Genomic DNA, 18,924 nt, shown 5'->3' on the forward strand with positions numbered 1-18,924 from the left:
ATATTCGAGACCCACCTTAAAAACGAATTTGTATTATGAGAATACACGTGCATATATAAAGTAACAAAGAACCGATTAAGCAATGTCAAGTGGCATACAACCCATATCAAACAAACAGTTTTAGTAGTTAGATCATTGAATGGGTAGGATGCTTGAGCTTGTCGGATACAATCAGTTCTATATCTATCTATGTGTATATGTATTTATGTATATCGGCCACTTTATTATGAATTTGGATAAACCATTGCTATTTGCTCATGCGATGTGTCTAATAGTTTGGACACAGTTGATCGGTCTTGATTAATGAATATAGTTCCTTCACTGTGGCGGTCATTAATCTTCTTATTTCTAGTCCAAACCATATTGATATTAATGACAATGTGTTTGTATCTTTTAGTAAACTCGTCGAGTCCTTGCGCAGACTATATTCCCTCAATATTGGGATTGATCTAGACATATATTAATAAATTTTTTGATAAAATTTGATCTTGTTAGTATAAGAGGAATAGGAATTAAAAAAAAAAAAGATATATTTGGTAGAAGGCCTGATTTGAACAAATTTCAAATCAGGCCTTCTATTAATGAATATGATACGAACCTTTCGAAAAGATCTAGATGTGGATCTAGCCTTCTTCCGATACCTTCTAATAATAGAATAGCCACAATCACAGACACGAAATCACCTTCCAATCTAACATGATGTGCTCTAACCATTCCTAACATCTGATCCAATAGGTCTCCAATGGAGACCGTCCCTAATGTAAATGTTCTTTGTTTAACTTTACTGACTAGCTTCTCGACTTTAAATGCAAATATTTCTTTGTTGATGGCAGTTTCTGGTGATTTAGATCTCTCTATCATTAACTCACCAGCTTTGTAACCATTAAATCTAGCTAATGCATTGAATAGGTCAATGAAATTGACTCTATTTAAGCTATTCAACTCAGTGACTAAACCAGTGTCGATCAAACATATTTGTGCTGCATATGATTGCAAAGCATTTGATAAATTCTTAACGAAAATATCAGTATCATCGTTTTTCATACTTGACTTTAAATTTCTCATAATATCTGAAATTTCACTTTCAGTAGATTCCAATTTTGTTTCATATCTATTTGTCTTTATAAACCTGATCATTACATTTCCAGGATGCAAATCAGCATGAACAAAGTTATCAAGAACTAACATTTGTAAAAAAGCATCAATGAAGACATCACTCACCTTCTTGCGTAAGTCAATATCTTTAATTAAATCCTTATATTTCAAAAAAGTATCCATAGGCATAGCATCCATATACTCTTCAAATAGAACATCTTTATTTGATAATTCTTTTATTGATTTTGGAAATTTAACTTGTATCGAATTTTTGAAATTTTGATTGAACTTGTCCAAGTTTAAACTCTCTATTCTTAAATCCAGTTGGAGATTCATTAATATTGAGAAGTTATAAACTTCATCAGGCAATGACAACCATTCCATGGTGGGGAGAGCATTGATAGCATTCGCAAAATTTTCCATTATTTTTAAATCTCTTCTAATTTTACTTCTAGCATTGGGATGAATAATTTTAATTGCTACCCAACTGGAAGATAACTGGTAGAAGTCCAACCCCAAACTATCGTGTTCCTTTAGAAAATAATCTTGTGATAATTTCCCTAAATGTACTTGTGCAATTGCACCAATCCCTAATGGTTTACTTTGGAATTCTTCAAAAACTGTGTTGAACTCATCTTCTTCAATATTTAAAGTTTCACATATCTTACTGATGCTGTATTTAGTTGGATGAGGTTTTGAATTGCTGTGAAGGTTGCTAAATTCATTACAAAACCCATGAGGAAATATATCAGTTCTTGAACTTGCCCATTGTCCTAACTTTATGAAGCTTGGACCAGCAAGCTCTAAAGCTTTTCTAAATAGACGGTACCACACCAAAGAACCTTGTGTTTCTACTATGTCATTACCATAATATATTCTCTTCCCAAAAAAAGATATTGGATACGTTATTAGAATAGGAACAAAGATTATTGATAGTTCCAGGAAACGAATCGTAACAAAAAGTGGTTCTAGTAAATCTGTCACGTAATATACTAGTCGTCTCAATTGTCTGGTAAGTATATTTTTTGATTGCATTATTGCAAGTTCAGCATCTCTTGCTTTTGATTCCTCTAATTCACGCTGTGATGCAATATATAATCCCATTTCCAATGTGTCTCCCTTTGAATCAGGAGATAGCGTTTCATTATGAATAATGGGTGAAAGTAAGTCTTTAAAACTAAAACCTGTGAACGAATCAGTATTCGATGCACCAACTAATAGTATACAACGACATGTTGATAATGTAATTTTATTTGAAAAGTTATATTTATGTCTATAAGCTCTTGAATGTTTAAAGAATGGACCGGAGTATTTCCAAAACCTGGAGCCAAAAGCCCTTGATGACATTACCACCTATCGTTATGAAATTAACTCAACTCGTAAGTCTCTTCTTGATCAAATATATGAGTTAGTTCTCATGCAATTAAGATAGATGACGTATTTGATAGAAATAACGTTTCTTTGACTCCATTTATCCCTTATGTATAAAAGTGTTTAAGCTAAGTTTTGAAACATCGGAACCTTAAAAGGAATGGAACCAAATGCAATAAATGTAGCAATGGGTAAAACATAATCACCAATCAAAGAATAACAACATTAAATAAAATATTTAACGTATAATGTTAACAGAATATATTACATAAATGCATAACGAGAACAATGTATTTGACAAGAAATATATAAACTCTTAAGAACAAGCATGTTACCTCGCTTGCTTTCTGAAGGACGTGGGGAACTATCAGTCTTGAAGATATTAAAACATATAAAAGCAGCGATTTTCTTTAGTTCTACAGGGGTCGTATTTCATTTACTTAAGTGATACTTTCTGAGGTTACTTAACAACTTATTTTATACATTTATCATTAACTGTGTCTTTCTATGCATAGACTTTCTTTTTCATTTTGTTTTTGATCCTTTCAAGGCTTCTTCAATTTGAAATTTACAATATTCAAATGAACACTTAAAAAACTTCAAATACAATATTTAAGTAATTATATTGCTTAATAAATTGTAAAATATGATATATAAAACCTTTTAAGCATACTCATTTTGAGCTGTAGATTGAATATTTTTATACTCAAATTTATGACTATATGCTTTTATAGTAAGTGTTTACGTAGTGTTGTTTCTTCATTACAGAGTTTAATTAAACAAGAAAGATAAATTTATTCTGCGGTATGGTTTCTGTGTTTCAACGGAAGTTGCTACGAGAATGGAAATATATACAGACACAGAGGTTACGGAACCGTTACAACTGCAATGCCTCTGAATCAAGTCGTTATGCATTCTATATCAAGCCACAAGATTCCAATTTGCATATGTGGCATTTGGTGGTGTATGATTCATTACATATGCAAGAGATTTACATTATGATATATATTGGAAAATGGAAGAACCGCGACGAATCGTTTGGTAGCACAGGTATAATATCAGATGAGATGGATTTTGATATCATTTTGAATTGTTTAACACCGAACAGTTACTTACCATTAAATCGAAATATATCATTTACACATTTTAACCAAATTTTAATAAGAGATGGTTTGCATAAATTTATTGAGACTCTGTTGGACATGATATTTACAGCAGATACTCAAAAAATTGAAAATATCTATAGCATTATGCGTTGTTGGAATAGAGTGATGATAAAATCTTTTAAACAGCATTTCCCTGAATTGATAGGAAAATTAGAATACGGCGACTATAAAATATTTCAAGAATTCATGAGGAAAAATAATTACAAACAGGACATTGTCACGAAAACTACATTGATGTGTTCAAATGGTATATCAAATAACACACTTGCTTGTGATGATTACTCTACGTCGTTATCATCCTCTGGCAAAAGGAAGTTCAATTCAATAGATCCAACTGAGCAGAGTAAATATGATGACCATAGCGGTCTCAATCCTAACTTAATATTGGACCGAAAAAGATCTAGAAACAAATGATAGGTGTTATTGAGAACATTTTCCGATTAATATTCGGATTAACACTTCGAATGAGTGAACGATTCATACTGATCTCAGGTACTTGCTTGGTAAATTATTCATAATTTGAGGTGGGCAACTAAAGTATTAGGTCTTTCTACATTATCTACTTGGCAACACAACCTATTTAAGCACTCATATAAAAATATATACATACATATATATTAAAATAAATTGCATTCATAATTATTTTTTAATTCATTAATAAATCGTTATTTATATAGTCTATAAGTGATGTGATGCTGTTTATTTTGAGTGACTTAAGATTGTTTTTATCATGTCATTACCAATTGCTGTAGCTTCTGGAAACATAGGTCTGAAAAATTCTTGTGTTTCTTCAAACTTTTCTTGATATAACTCGAAATTACCAGATGTAATAATAGAACTCCATGACCTTGCTGAAACAACAAATTCTAAATCATCTTTTCTAAAAGAATTATCATAAAGAGCTGCGTCTAGTGTTTCTTCCAATAATCCATCGGTTAAGAACAGGTATTCAGATATACCTAAAAATATCCTAAACAATGGTGTTGAACAGATCATATGATCATATGGATTAATTTTCAGTTGATACCAAGAGTCTACGATGGCTAACATTGATAAATGAGAGTTTGGTAAAGGTTTTTTACCTGCATTTTCTTCTGAAGTGTGATCTGCCTTATTTAAAGAATATTTATCCAGAAGAGAACTATCTAAGAGTAATTTCCCATTATGATCACCGAAAACAAATTCTTTTGCCTTCATTATTCTATCACGAAACTCTTCACTGTGTCCACCTAAAATTAATGAGAATAATTCTGTTACACTGGTAGCATATTGCAAAATTTGTTTATGAGCTGCTGGATTTGTAATTGCTAGACCAGCATAAACATGCCATTTATTAGAATAAATTCTTAATGAAATGTTAACTTTTACATTTTCTAAACCACCATACCATTTATCCAGACCCAAAGTCCATGGATAGTATTTCAATTTGGCCCAAGTTGTACCCATACTTAAAAATGCTGCATGCGTGACAGCTTGTGTATCAGCAGTGATTTTATCGTGTTCCTCATATGACAAATAGACGATTTTGCTCTTCAGACAACTCATGAGGGTGTTCACAAATAAAAAAGAAGATGGACGAGAAGATCTATGATCAATGATTACAAGTGGTTGACCTTCTGGGTTAATTTTTGGACCATGCAATGAATGAACCGAGATTATGTCAACATCTTTTGGCAAATATTTCTCAAAAGCTTTGATTTCTGGATCTTTACAACTGGTCTGCCCACCGACAATTGCATTAACCTTTGTGGAGGGACCATACTCAGCTACGATTTTTGATACATTTGCTGCTTCCACACTATAAATAATGTAGTCTGATTGTCTGGAGACATGATGACCATTTAGGACAACTTCGAAATCTTCATCAATGTAGAGCTTTTTATTCTCTGTGTAAAATTTCTCCTGATCACAGCAAATGACTTTCCAACCATGTTCAGAAAATTTTCTTGCATACAGAAGACCCATATCACCTAAACCAATGATACCAATCTTCATATCAATTTTCCAATCATCGATTTGTGTTTGTGAAACAGTAGGTACTTCCATTTTTGGGATAATATGATAAGTTTGTATATAACTTATTCAATTGAATACAAGAAAATAGATATGTCACTTAATTTATACCTTAACGTAGCGCTCAACAGATGATAATAATAACTGTTTCGTAACATATAAAACCTAGCTAGGTTTTTATATAGGCTGTAGTTAGTACTCATTGATTTATTTGTAACCTGTTCATTATTGTGAGATGCGAAAATTTTGAGATCACAATTATAATCAATGTGAAATGAGATGAGATGAGATAAGGTTGGATAAAAGTTATATGTAAGTAGAGCTTGATTATTATTCATTTAGGACAGCAACTTAGATAGTGTTTAGTACAGACACTGTGGTATTTTATGTGACTTTGAATAAAGTGTGAAAATTTTGCATCCTTTAAAAGGCAGTTCGACGAGCAATTGATTATAATGGAAAGCTTAAAGATTGACGATTCGAATACGGATAATGAAGTATTTACAAAACAGAACGGGAAGAAAGACCAGGCAGTAACGAAACCTATCGCAATAGATAGCACTACTGGTGAAGTTGTAGTAAGGAAGTCGACCGGCAAGGCCAAAATACGTAAAGGGCAATCAGAAGAAGAGTACCAAAACCAATTAGACCATTATTTTAATGTGGAGAAAGGTCCCACTATCACTGAAGATAATTGGATGGACTCAATAGACCCTCTGGATATGCTTAACGATAATATAGAAAATGACCTGTCAATAAAAAATGTAAGACATAAATTGACAAGTTTTTGCGAAAGATACTACTACTACAAAAGATACCAAGAATGTTATAATCTAGCAATTAAACTGCGTGAAAAATACCAAGCCATCAACAAGAAGAATAAAATGGACAGAGAGATAGAAGGCTTGGATTATTTAATAGACAAATGCATACTTAAAGGAGATATTAGCTAGCATATTATCTTATAAGATGAGAAAGACAATTGATGATGATTTAATGATTTTTCATCTTATATATAGCACTGGGTTTACGAAAAGCAATAATATGAAAGCATTAATTCACATAATATACCTTCTACTGAACTGTCTATATATATAATTTAATAATTAGTACATTGCATAAATAAGCACTAACATATGTATCCATTCAATTTATGCAAATGGATTTATATTGTGATGCCCAATTCAATTACTTTTTGTTTGATCCATCTCGGACAGAGGCTCATGATCATTTTTGAAAGTTAATCAATGACTAAAAGACTACATATAAAGTTTTATGTATAAATATATATAGTCGTTTAGTTTCTATAAGTTGCAGTAATTAAATATGAGGTTATACAGGTAAGGTAGATCACATTAGCAGGGTTTGAATTTAATAGCAACAAAAACAATAGGGTTGTCTTGTGATACCAAGAGTTTTTATATCGACACATAAAATATAAGGGATTGGTATGCCAGATTCTTCGCAAAGGCAAAATAAAAATGGTATCTATCGGCCTAGATTTGTTATTCCTCACACTCAGAAGTCATCTCTGACAATGATAACTCCTAATGAATTGACTAAAACACTGTTTAAATTTTATCCCATTTTAATAATGTTAGAGTGTACATTGAACTATGCATTGTGGATCAATGATGATTTATGTTTACCATTCATACATTTAATTTTATTTTGTTTGATTTCTGAATTGTTTAACAAAAGTAATGAAGAGCAAACGTATCTTCAATACAGTATATTAGAAGTACTCTCTAAGAATATTGCTTTTCTGTTTAAAAGATGGATAGGTTTGGTTAGCGCATGCATATTGCTTTGTAGTTCTTTTTACTATATCAGTACTGTGTATGAAGATATTAACAGTTATGAGAAACCGACATTAGATGATATAGTGATTGTTTTGGAATCTGTATTGAATAAATTAGAAATAATCAAGAATGAAAGTTTAGGGAAAAGGATAAGAGTATCTAATTTTAAAACGTTTGTGAAATTATTATTTATTCTAACTCCACTCCAATTTACCATTTTTAAATATATTTCAACTACAACTTACGTTACTTGCTTCATAATTTTGAGTTTGATTTATTATTCTATTTGGTTCCAAGCAATGTTGAAATTATTCTGGAGAATGATATTTGTTAGAAGAATGTACTATTTTGCCTCCAGTATATTTTCAAACAATAATTTTCCTATAGGAAAAACATTATGCATGGAGGACGTTGTAAAGTATGAGCCTTTAAAATTTCAAGTTCCATTTTCTAAGACCATAAATTTAATGGAAAAATCTGCTGCCAAAGAAATTTTATTAAAGCTATATCCGATAGCATCTGATCTTCCAAAATTAAAATTAGATTTATCTCCTTCTCAGTCAATTAACATTATTGAGCTCAAGATTATCGAAAAGCAACGTAGATGGGGTGTTGATGATTGGGATAATTACATGTTACCTTCTGATGGGTACACATTCTCAATAAATGTAAACGACTCCCCTAAAAAAATAGAGAATCCCATTCACTTAAATATACTGAAAACAAATGACTGGGAGTGGCTTGACGACAACTGGGTGATATCTGATTGGTGTTATTCAGACTCCAATTGGAACTATATTGGTAACTATGAATCTTTAGAAACCTACACAAGATTCAGACTTTGGAAAAAACGACTATATCAGTCGTAATTTCAATTCTGATTCAGAATATTGCATGAAAAACGAACTATACAACCCTTAGTATATATAAAAATGCTCGCATAAAAAAGAATAACAATTGCATACAACACTGAATAGTTAACACTTGCATACAAATTTCAAATAGTAATATGAGCAAGAGTAAATTTGTATTTCATTAGTTAACAAATTTACTTATTTAAATATTATTTTTTATTATATTAATTCAAATTTATTAAAAGTTAAATTACAAGAATAATTCTATATAACTTATTTCTTTTCAGCTTCAGCCTTTCTTTGAGCAGCTAATTTTTCTGCTAATTCTGCCATCTTTGAAGATTCAGACTTAGCTCTTAAAGCTTGTTTCTTTTCTTCTTCCTTAGATAAGTATCTACCTCTAATCATGTTACCTAACATAGCTAATTCTTCATATTTAGCAATGTATTTACCTTTAGTGGAATCTTCACCATCACTGTATAACCATTCTTCGGCTTTGTTTAACATGTCACCTAATCTAGATTTTTCAGCATCAGAGGCAAAATCTTTGTATTCTTCTTCTAACTTACTACGTAAGTTGTAGATGTATTCTTCTAATGTGTTCTTACGGTCCTCAGTCTCAGCGACTAACTTATCTTGAGCGTGTAATTCAGCTTCCTTTTCAGTCAATTTAGCTAATTCATCGGCAGATAAAGCAAAAGTAGAGGCTGTAATAACTAAGTCATCCTTCTTGACAGTCTTGGTGACATCTTGGAATTCCGGTTCGGCATCTTCAGCAGCATCTTCTGGTAATGGAAGTTGTTCTTGGACAATGATGTCTTCGGTAGTGTAAGCTTCTTCAATGATGTGTAAACCGGATGGATCAGCTCTTAAGACAACCTTGACTGGAACAGATTGTTCACCTTCTGGAACGTTAACGTTAGATAACTTCCAAGATGCGATTTGTGGAGAAACACCAGCTGGAGCGTCGGATGGGTTGGTGAAGAAAGCCTTCATTTCAAAGTCACCAGTACGGTTTAAAGTAATGATCTTAGTGGAGGGGTAAGCAGAGTTAGCTGGGAAGACTTCCATGGATTCTTCTTCTTCAACTTGTTTGTCCCAAGAGAAAGAGACGGAGTATGGGTGGATATCTTCGAACTTGAATGGTCTAACTCTCAAAGTTGGGGAGTGGATGGCACAGACAAAAGCGGCACCCTTAGCAATTGCTTCATCTTGGTTTAAGGTGGTGGATAATTCCTTGCCGAAAGCTTCAGAAATGGAGTTCTTCAAAGTTGGGATACGAGTGCAACCACCGATGATTTCGACGAAGTCGACATCTTCAGCAGTTAATTGAGCTTGAGCCAAAGCCTTAGTAATTGGTTCAGTGACACGTGTTAATAATGGCTTAACCAATTCCTCTAATTCTTCTCTGGTCATTTGAGAAGAAACATCGACATCGTTCATGACAGATTCCAAAGAAAATGGAGCAGCGGTGTTAGCAGACAAAACCTTCTTTAACTTTTCAGAAGCAGTCAAGACTCTGTTGTAAGCCTTTGGATTTTCCCTGATATCAATCTTGAATTTGGATTTGAATTCATCAGCGAAATGTTCGGTGATGGCACGATCGAAATCTCTACCACCGAAATGCTTGTCGTAAGCAGTACCGATAACTTTAGCGGAACCCTTCTTGAAAGAGACGACGGAACAAGTGTAAGAGGAGTGACCAATGTCAACGAAGGCGACGATTCTTGGTTTCTCCTCGCCTTCTGGTAAATCAGTCTTGAAAATACCGTAAGAGACGGCAGCAGCAGTAACATCGTTGATGATTCTTACTGGGTTCAAACCAGCGATTCTAGCAGCGTCAGAGATGTGGTAACGTTGTTCTTCTGTGTACCAGACTGGGACAGCGATGACGACATCCTTGATGCTAGCCTTAGTGTCTTCAATGACGGTGTTCTTAACCTTGTCGATGAACATAGCGGCAACTTGAGTGGCAGAGAAAGTTTCAACCTTACCGGCGAATCTAACTTCACTACCGATTTTACCATCTTCCAGTTCAACCAATTTAGAGCTGAAATGTTTGGCTTCTTGGTCGAATTCAGTATCCTTGTAGTTCAAACCGATGATTCTCTTCAAGTTTTCAACAGTGTTCTTAATGTTGGAAGTTTGCTTGTTTCTACCGGTCTCACCCAGGTATCTGTTCTTTGGACCGAAACCAACGACAGAAGGGGTGGCACGGTTGGAAACTTCGTTGACAACAATGTCAATACCTCTGTTCTTGGCGACAGCCAAGACAGAGTTGTTATTACCAAAATCTAAACCAAATGGAGTACTCATTATTTCTAATCAATGCTGATTGGTAGCGTAGCGTTCTAACCTCCTAGAACAAAAACAAACAGCCAAATAAAGTACAAACAAACTGACAGAAAATAATAGTAACGTTTAAATACAACACAAATAAACAGATCTTGGATCTTCCCGTTCAATACAATCGCAAACTATCTTAAACAGATTGCATTGAGTGGTGTATCTTATTGTCTCTTGTTTCTTGTTTCTCTGAAAACTTTTCACTCATCCATCACTGCTCAGAACGTTGAAAAATTCATCGATGAGGCATCCGCTGCGAAAAGCTTTTGGTCGTCGTTCGGAGTTCTCACGTCACGTGCTGCGCTGGAGTGCACAGGGAAGGGAAGAGGAGCAGTACATGGCATGTCGACTGTGCATTTATGTATTCTATTATACGTATGTATTACAAGTGTGTACCATATATATATATATATATGTGTGTGTGTGTGCAGGTACGTTAGCCCGGCTAGTGCTTTCTGCCCTTCTTCTTCTTTACGACCTGGAACTCCCAATCGTCGGCTTCGCCTTCTGGTAAGTTCAAGGCCTCACTCCAAGTCAATGGGTCACTGATCTTGGATTCTACTTCGATACGCCTCTTGATGAACTCGATGGCAAATCGTTTACCGTCCATGTTCGATGTGTTCGAGTAGATGGTGTCGGAGATGATCTCCACGGAGTCATGGCTGCTTGGAAGACTGAACAATACCTCTAGGACTGTGTTTGCTTGAATGCCCGAGTCTAGTTTCATTTGACTCTTACACCATCTGATAAATTCTTGGCGCAAGGCACTGGAAGAATTCCCTGCGTATGTCACTTGGGGAGCTGCTGGAGTCATCACAGTTTTGCTCTTCATTGTTGGGATGGTTGTCGAGGAACCTATTTGCTTGCCCTTGCCCACTGGCGTTGTGCTGATGTTTCTCAATTGGTCAGGAGAAATGTACGAAGTTGGTTGGTTGACTACTTTTGGTGCAACAGCAGCTTTGCTCGTCCTAGAGGTCACAGTTATCCATGAATCGGAGCCTGTGCTGCCAGGGGTGCTTGCGCTACTCTTTTTATTCGTTTGCGCCTGTGCCCACATCTTCTTTTGTTCTTCGACAAAATCGGAGTCTTCAAAATCTTGCAAGTATAGTGGTGTCGTTTCGGTTTTCTTATTACTAATCAACACATTGTTTTGTTTCTTTTTGATAGAAACTGGAACTTCAATTTTTGTTGCAGGAATCTTCGTTTGTGGCTTTTGAGCCCATGTAAGCATCGACTTTAACTCTTGTTCTTTCTTATCACTACTATAGAGATCTGCACTCCATTTCAAAGTGGTGGCCATGTCCAATTTATCAGCCTTCATCTTAGATTTCTCATTCTTTTTTAACTCCTCCAATGACGGAATGTTAACAGGTTCAACTTTATTCACTTTATTAGCCCATGGGGCCAAATTAGATACTGGAGTAGTTGGTGCTGCAAATGATTTGTTCTCTAAAACGCTTGACTCGTTTCTTTTCTCCTCTTCAATGATTTGCTGTTGTCTTATTTTCATTTCATTCAAACGTGCTTGCTCTTCTTGTTTTTTAGATGGTGTGTTTTTCTTAAGATCTGCGATTGAGGAAGAGATAACAGAGCTGAATTCGATTTTAGAAGACACATGAGCCCATGGCGCAACACTTGGTTTTAATTGACTAGGAGTGGAAACTCCAGAGGCAATATTCTCAGATATAACACTTGTCTGTTGCTCAATTTGATTTCCTTCTTGTTTCCGTTTTTGACTCTTCACCTCCTTTTCTTGTTTTCTCAAGTTTTCAAAACGTTCTTCTTCAATTAACTTCGAAGCAGACTTGTTAGCTTCTGACGATTTTTCCTCGACATTCTTGTCAACAGAAGTTTGGGAAGAGTTCGAAGTTTCGGGTAGCTGAGCAAGTTTGGCTAAAAGTTCCTCTGTCTCCTCCTTATAAGGTAAAGCTTCAGGGATCACAAAATTTGGATCCACAGTTTCCTTCTTTGTTTTGCCAACTGGAATAGGAACAGCAGTCTCTGTAAAATAGCTTCCGTCATCACCTTTCCACTTTAATAACTCGTCGTATGTAAATGTTCTGTCAGTCAGCAAAGCTGCAGAACTGATGTCTTTCACATTCTTGAGTTTTTGAGATGGTTCCTCTTGCCTCTGTTTGGATTTAGATATCGCATCATTTTTCTTAGCCCCAACATTGGACATTCCAATTTTCACTGCATCATTATTTTCAAGGGTATCTGACAACATCGATAAAGGTGCTTGTGATGACAACGGAGTGGACATACCACTGTTCAGCATCGAAGATCTCCCAATCGAGGCAGCTATTAAATTGTCTATAGCAGAAAATGGATTATAATAACTTCCTGACATCTTTAGAATTTCACCCACAGTGATAAACTTATCGTTCAAATTCAGTGGATCGGCGACACCATTCGTAACACGGGTGACTTGCAATGTCGGGGGGAAATACCCACCAGATAGCCAATAATCCATTTTTCTAGATTCGAATGGACCTTGAATTTGACCCATGGTGTCGATGTAGTTCCACAAAGATTCCTGTACTGAAATTGGCATGGTAACACCGGGCGGAATACCTGGAGCATATGCCATCTGGGCTGCATTAGCCTGGTGCTGCTGTGGTTGTGGTTGATTGATACCTTGTTGACCAAATTGAGAAAACATATTTAGTGAAGAATGGCTTTGTACGGGAGTGGCAGCGTTCGAGACGGATCCGTTGAAAATAGTAGAATGGTTACTCGTAGTCTGTTGCATAGAAGCTCCAAACTGAGGTCTGGCTGGCATACTAAGTTGACCTACGATATTCTTCGTTGCAGAACCTTGGCCTGCATTAGCAGCACCAGTGTCTAACCAAGCTGGGTGGTTGCCACCGTTTCGAACATAAAATTCTTGGTTCACTCTAAAACCATCGTTTGACTGAGGCTGCGGTTGTTGGATTTGAGGACTATTGGCGAAATGGGACGAATTAGTCTGGATTCCAATGGTATCCAACAAGGAAGATTCCCTCGATAGAGGCAGTCTAGTGGCTAACATGGGTTGACCGGGTCCATCAACATGAGAATTACTCAGTGGTGTGTTTGACTGGCGTGCAATGCCCATGTTTGCAAAATCCGAATTCATCGTCTCCAGGTTATTTTCAAATTGATATTGTTGGTAGTTCATTGCTTGAGTGGATGGGAGTACTGTGGTTTATTGAATAAAATGAAATTGTTATATCCGTTTTCTTATTTTTGGTTATACTTTACTTTTGTAGATATAGCGCTGCTTCCATTTCAATAGTTAAACAGAATGCACCAATAACAAATAAAACCAATGAACAACAAGATGGCATTACAACTCAATGACAAACCTGATATAAGTGTATGATCTTTCAAAGAACTTGTTAACAATAAAAGATTTCATCAAAAGTTAATGTCTTGTATGCACTGGTACTTGTGATGTTTTTTCGAGTAATTTTTCTCTTTTCACATAGTTAAGTGTGAATATTTGAAAAAAATTTGAAGAGAGAGGGCAAAAGAGAGCTGAGGGTATATAAAGGTCGAATACGATGATGTTATGGTGGAATTGAGAGAGGTTCATTGAGTCCAGGTGTGTAATTGCTGCTAGTGGCAGCTGTTGACGATACTGGGGTGTTGTATGTGCAGCTTACTTGGCTTTGAAGAGACAAGTCTTGATAGATATCGGTAAGAAGTCGAGAAGTGTCGCTTGGAAGTTGTCTACCTATATAATTGCAAGATCTTGGTATGTATCTCCTATGTATTCTTGTTTAGTTACATCGATGCGTTTATTCGTTGTGTCAAATGAAGTATTGTGTGTGTACATGTATATATATTATATGTGTGTGGGGAGAAGGAAGGGGGAATTTGGGACGATAATTTATATACCTAGTTTTTTTTCGATCATGGTGTGGACGTCGTTGCCAATCATGTTGTTCTGCAGACCGCCTTGGTAGACATCTTCCCAGTCCACATTGCATTCTTTGTTCAATAACACGTCCCTGTGTAGAGAAGTCGTGGTTGTGTTTTTTCCTGCGTGAAGAGGGTTGAAGTCCGCTTGTTCCACCAACTTCAAGTCCATGACTCTCTTTAATGGCTCTGCAATGCCAAATATCTCTCTGTATTGTTCCAATTGTCTGTTCTGTTGTGTCTGGTCCCAGTTTCTGATCCGGGACTCCAATGGATGTCTGTCGTTGACTTGGGTCGCAATTGGGACAGCACCTTGTTGTTGACGTAAAGTGTCAGGAAGAGATGGCAATGCGTTCGAGGCCAGCGTGTCCGCATCTGCAGTAGAAATATGACTCTTAAAATCCTTGCTTGGAACTAAATTCATATCGGTATGTGTAAGCCTATGTGTAATTGATCTGCTATCTGAAAACCCGGCTGTATCCCGTTTAACGTATCACTGTATAGTTCGTTCTGCAGAGTATACCGCTGATCACGCTGTTCATGATATATCTAAGCATGTCATGTTACTCCATCTCATTGAAGAGTTGTTTATATAGAAGATGAAGTTACCATTCGCCACCCTTTGACTTTGTTTCAGCGAAGCGAACCCACCATACATAACGTGTGAAATGCGGGTGATACGTTACAAGAACAAGAACATGACATCTCAGTAATGGTTTCATGATGGTTATGCCAAGGTTAAAAGCATAAGAAGAAGTGTTTTAATGGTTGGACGGTTTGGTTGTTGTGGCAGTGGTATTTGTTGCAGCTTGTGAGACTCTTTGTGTCATTATCTTTGGAAAATAAGCACAGCTGTTTGTTTCAGTGCACGAACCTTTGAGTAATTGCTGTTGCTGGTGCTGGATAGTATGTTGAGGTTGTTACGGAATATTGCTCTGGCGAGTCCAGGAAGTGGTGGTCAAGTCACTTCTGTGAAATTCTCACCCAATGGAGAATTAGTAGCGGTTTGTAAGAGTACAGTAATTGAATTATTTGAGTTGGCATCGATTGAACAGCATGATGAGGTTGTGCCAGTGCCTTTCAAGACGGTTTTGACATCCCATATAAAGCCCATCTCTGAAATATGCTGGTCCCCAGATGGTCAGTGCATTGCTTCCGGCTCTGATGATTTTACTGTGGAGATCACTCACTTGCAGTTCGGGCAAATATACAGGCTTGTCAGTCACACTGCTCCAGTAGTGTCTTTATGTTTCAATGTTAAAGGTAATTTATTGTGTAGTTCCTCAATGGATGAGAGCATAAAGATCTGGGACACATTGAATGGTGTATTGTTGAGGACAATATCCGCGCATTCTGGGGCTGTCGTCTCCATAGATATGCCACAGCTTGACTCATCGATCATTTCTTCAGGTTCGTTTGACGGGTTGATCCGTATATTCGACACAGCATCTGGCCATTGTTTGAAAACATTGACATATGATAAGGATTGGAAGATTGACACAGGTGTTGTGGCCATTGCAAATGTTAGATGGTCCAAAAATGGGAAATTCCTACTTGTGAAATCACTAGACGGGATAGTCAAAATATGGGACTGTATAAGGGGTTATGTCGTACGAACATTTAAAATAGACCAATCCGATGATCAAGAAGCTAATGGTGCTTCTCATTCCACCGATGCTTACCGTATGAGGTATGCGTTTGGAATGGATTTTTTATATCCAGAAAATGACCATTCACCAATTGTAATTAGTGGTTATGAAAATGGTGATATATACCTTTGGGACTCAAGTAACAAGAAACTTCTACAGTTAATTAAAGCAAATGAATTCAAATATTCAAGCAGTCCCATCATAGATATAAACACCCATCAAAACTATGTCTGCACGGTGACAATGGATGGTGAATGTCTATTTTGGAAATGGGAATCTTGAACATAGGAAAAGTGCTGATACATATAAGAGGTTGTAATTTTAAATAGATAGATTAGTATATAGTCCCTTAGTAGCATAAAATGGTAAAAGCATTGCATTGTTTAAAGAACTGTTTATATCCATGTATCACACCATCTTTAATTAACTCTTCAAGACACATACATTTTCTAAGCAATGCCAAGCGTAACTTGGCTTTAAATGACAACATTAAAAAAAGAATTTACTTAAAACAACTTTAAGTTTAATAGTAAGAAAGATTGCCAACATGGTCTAGACAATTGGATAGTAGTACATTAAGATAATTTAGTAAAGTGTTCCTTAGCATCATAGTTTCTTAGTCATTTAGTATATTGCTTCATTGATGATATGTGGTAGACGATTATTTTCTTCGTGTGCAAAATTGTATGCAGAGTTGCCCAGTTTTGAGAATATAGCACATAAATTTGAGTTCAAGAAGGGTTCGAAAACCATTAAGGAACTGTCGAGTGTTGATATCGATGAGACAGTGGTAATTAACGGTTGGATTGACAAGAAACCAAAGCATATGGGTAAAAATTTGATATTTTGCTCCTTACGTGATATAAATGGTGATACTATTCAATTGGTAGATACAAAAAGAATATTAAAGAATGCAACTGTCGAAGATGTCGTGCAGGCTGAAGGGAAGGTGAAAGCTAAAATCAATAAACTCGGGGCAGATGGACAAGGGTCAGTGCAAGGACCGAAAGAAATAAGTATTGACCTTATAAGGACGTTGAATAAATCGAATGAAAAGCCTACTCAATTGCTTGATCTGAAATCAAAAGAAAAATATCCACCAGAGTATAGGTATCTACAGCTACGACTACCAAAATATCACAACATTTTGAGAAAAAGGTACGACATTTTAACAAATATAAGAGCAATTTTGAATGAAAAGAATTTTATGGAAGTAGCAACGCCAGTGTTATTTAAGTCAACTCCAGAAGGTGCTCGTGAATTTTTGGTTCCAACAAGAAAAACAAGTACAGATGATGTCTCGCCGTTGTTTTATGCCTTGCCTCAGAGCCCTCAGCAATATAAACAATTGCTCATGTCCAGCGGCATACAAAATTACTTCCAGGTAGCAAAATGTTTTAGAGATGAAGACTTGAGAGCCGATAGACAGCCTGAATTTACGCAGATTGATATGGAAATGGCATTTTCAACTAAAACTGAAGTGATAGAAACTGTAAATAATCTTGTTACACAAAGTTGGCATAAATTTTCTTCAAAACAAAAACTATTAACAATGAGTGACTCTGGTAAATTAGTTCCAGTGAACCAAGAACAAAGTATTAATAAAATAACATACCAGAAAGCTATGGAATTATACGGTATTGATAAACCGGATTTGAGATTTCCAGAATTAAAAATTACAAATTTGAGTGATTTCAATGTACATGGCATCGAAAACTCTGATTTTCCTGTGTTTGAAGTCATTGTGATTAGAGGAGCATTCAGTACAAACGAAGATTTGAGAAGAAGATGGTCATTCTTAGGAGATAAGTCGAATTATAATTATAGAACCCCTATAGTAGTGCCTTTAGAATCTGATGAAGCAATATTAAATTGGCATGAGAAGTTTTTAGAAATAGCTTCATTTGAAAACCCGAAAATTATAAACAAATATTTGAAATTAAGAAAAGGTGATATTATTTGTGGTAGCACAAGAGAACCAAATTCGTCAATATTCGAAAACCCAACTCCCTTAGGTAGACTAAGGCAATTGCTTTTGGAGAACAAAGAAATCACTTCGTTTTTAAATGTAGAAAGCAATGATGCTGCTATTTGGGTAGTTGATTTCCCATTGTTTTCACCAGTGGAAGTCGATAGCCCTTCAAGTGAAAAACCAAAGTACCCAATTTACGAGAAGAATAAATTTACTTCTACACATCATCCGTTCACAATGGTGAACTTAGAAGATTACAATAAACTGAGCAGCAAGCCTTTAGACTGTAGAGGCCTCCATTATGATCTAGTCATGAACGGTGTTGAACTTGGAGGTGGGTCCACAAGAGTACATGATCCAGTGTTGCAAAACTACATCTTCGAAAACATTTTAAATATTCAGAATTCAAAGGAACTATTCGGTCATCTTCTGAATGCATTTGAAATGGGCACGCCACCTCACTCGGGTTTTGCCATTGGATTTGACAGAATGTGTGCCATGTTATGCGACACCACCAGCATAAGAGACGTGATTGCATTCCCAAAATCAGCTTCAGGTGTTGACTTAGTAGTAGACAGTCCTAGCAAAGTCTCACAAACTAATCTAAAAGAGTATAATTTATCATATTCAAATCACCAACAACAAACAAGCAAATAATAAACTCAATTAGAGCTGTAAATAGCCACTAGTAATATCCTATATATATATCTATAACATAATTATAAACAAACTATAACTTAAACTGAACTTTTA

At 35.7% G+C, this 18,924-nt stretch overlaps 10 protein-coding genes across 10 annotated transcripts; 5 read left to right on the top strand and 5 right to left on the bottom strand.

Moving 5' to 3' along the window:
* Window positions 1-561: 561 nt before the first annotated feature.
* Window positions 562-2,442, bottom strand: CQD1 (Cqd1p; the record flags this gene model as incomplete). The annotated part of the gene is made up of 1 exon (XM_003687051.1): window positions 562-2,442. The coding sequence occupies one exon, from the start codon at window positions 2,440-2,442 to the stop codon at window positions 562-564; it is 1,881 nt and encodes a 626-aa protein (XP_003687099.1).
* Window positions 2,443-3,272: 830 nt separating this feature from the next.
* UBS1 (Ubs1p) lies at window positions 3,273-4,046 on the top strand (the record flags this gene model as incomplete). Its single annotated transcript, XM_003687052.1, has 1 exon — window positions 3,273-4,046. One exon carries the CDS (start codon window positions 3,273-3,275, stop codon window positions 4,044-4,046), a length of 774 nt encoding a protein of 257 aa, XP_003687100.1.
* Window positions 4,047-4,331: 285 nt separating this feature from the next.
* Window positions 4,332-5,678, bottom strand: TYR1 (prephenate dehydrogenase (NADP(+)); the record flags this gene model as incomplete). Its single annotated transcript, XM_003687053.1, has 1 exon — window positions 4,332-5,678. The coding sequence occupies one exon, from the start codon at window positions 5,676-5,678 to the stop codon at window positions 4,332-4,334; it is 1,347 nt and encodes a 448-aa protein (XP_003687101.1).
* A 422-nt stretch (window positions 5,679-6,100) lies between these two features.
* Window positions 6,101-6,598, top strand: TPHA0I01640 (uncharacterized protein; the record flags this gene model as incomplete). The annotated part of the gene is made up of 1 exon (XM_003687054.1): window positions 6,101-6,598. The coding sequence occupies one exon, from the start codon at window positions 6,101-6,103 to the stop codon at window positions 6,596-6,598; it is 498 nt and encodes a 165-aa protein (XP_003687102.1).
* A 497-nt stretch (window positions 6,599-7,095) lies between these two features.
* Window positions 7,096-8,316, top strand: PEX32 (Pex32p; the record flags this gene model as incomplete). Its single annotated transcript, XM_003687055.1, has 1 exon — window positions 7,096-8,316. One exon carries the CDS (start codon window positions 7,096-7,098, stop codon window positions 8,314-8,316), a length of 1,221 nt encoding a protein of 406 aa, XP_003687103.1.
* Window positions 8,317-8,574: 258 nt separating this feature from the next.
* SSE1 (adenyl-nucleotide exchange factor SSE1) lies at window positions 8,575-10,617 on the bottom strand (the record flags this gene model as incomplete). The annotated part of the gene is made up of 1 exon (XM_003687056.1): window positions 8,575-10,617. One exon carries the CDS (start codon window positions 10,615-10,617, stop codon window positions 8,575-8,577), a length of 2,043 nt encoding a protein of 680 aa, XP_003687104.1.
* A 475-nt stretch (window positions 10,618-11,092) lies between these two features.
* On the bottom strand, window positions 11,093-13,807 carry SYH1 (Syh1p; the record flags this gene model as incomplete). Its single annotated transcript, XM_003687057.1, has 1 exon — window positions 11,093-13,807. The coding sequence occupies one exon, from the start codon at window positions 13,805-13,807 to the stop codon at window positions 11,093-11,095; it is 2,715 nt and encodes a 904-aa protein (XP_003687105.1).
* A 714-nt stretch (window positions 13,808-14,521) lies between these two features.
* On the bottom strand, window positions 14,522-14,974 carry UMP1 (Ump1p; the record flags this gene model as incomplete). The annotated part of the gene is made up of 1 exon (XM_003687058.1): window positions 14,522-14,974. One exon carries the CDS (start codon window positions 14,972-14,974, stop codon window positions 14,522-14,524), a length of 453 nt encoding a protein of 150 aa, XP_003687106.1.
* A 484-nt stretch (window positions 14,975-15,458) lies between these two features.
* SWD3 (Swd3p) lies at window positions 15,459-16,481 on the top strand (the record flags this gene model as incomplete). The annotated part of the gene is made up of 1 exon (XM_003687059.1): window positions 15,459-16,481. The coding sequence occupies one exon, from the start codon at window positions 15,459-15,461 to the stop codon at window positions 16,479-16,481; it is 1,023 nt and encodes a 340-aa protein (XP_003687107.1).
* Window positions 16,482-16,842: 361 nt separating this feature from the next.
* MSD1 (aspartate--tRNA ligase MSD1) lies at window positions 16,843-18,828 on the top strand (the record flags this gene model as incomplete). Its single annotated transcript, XM_003687060.1, has 1 exon — window positions 16,843-18,828. One exon carries the CDS (start codon window positions 16,843-16,845, stop codon window positions 18,826-18,828), a length of 1,986 nt encoding a protein of 661 aa, XP_003687108.1.
* Window positions 18,829-18,924: the final 96 nt, after the last annotated feature.

This window comes from Tetrapisispora phaffii, chromosome 9 (genome assembly GCF_000236905.1).
Source record: "Tetrapisispora phaffii CBS 4417 chromosome 9, complete genome".
In the NCBI taxonomy this organism is placed as follows: Eukaryota; Fungi; Ascomycota; class Saccharomycetes; order Saccharomycetales; family Saccharomycetaceae; genus Tetrapisispora; species Tetrapisispora phaffii.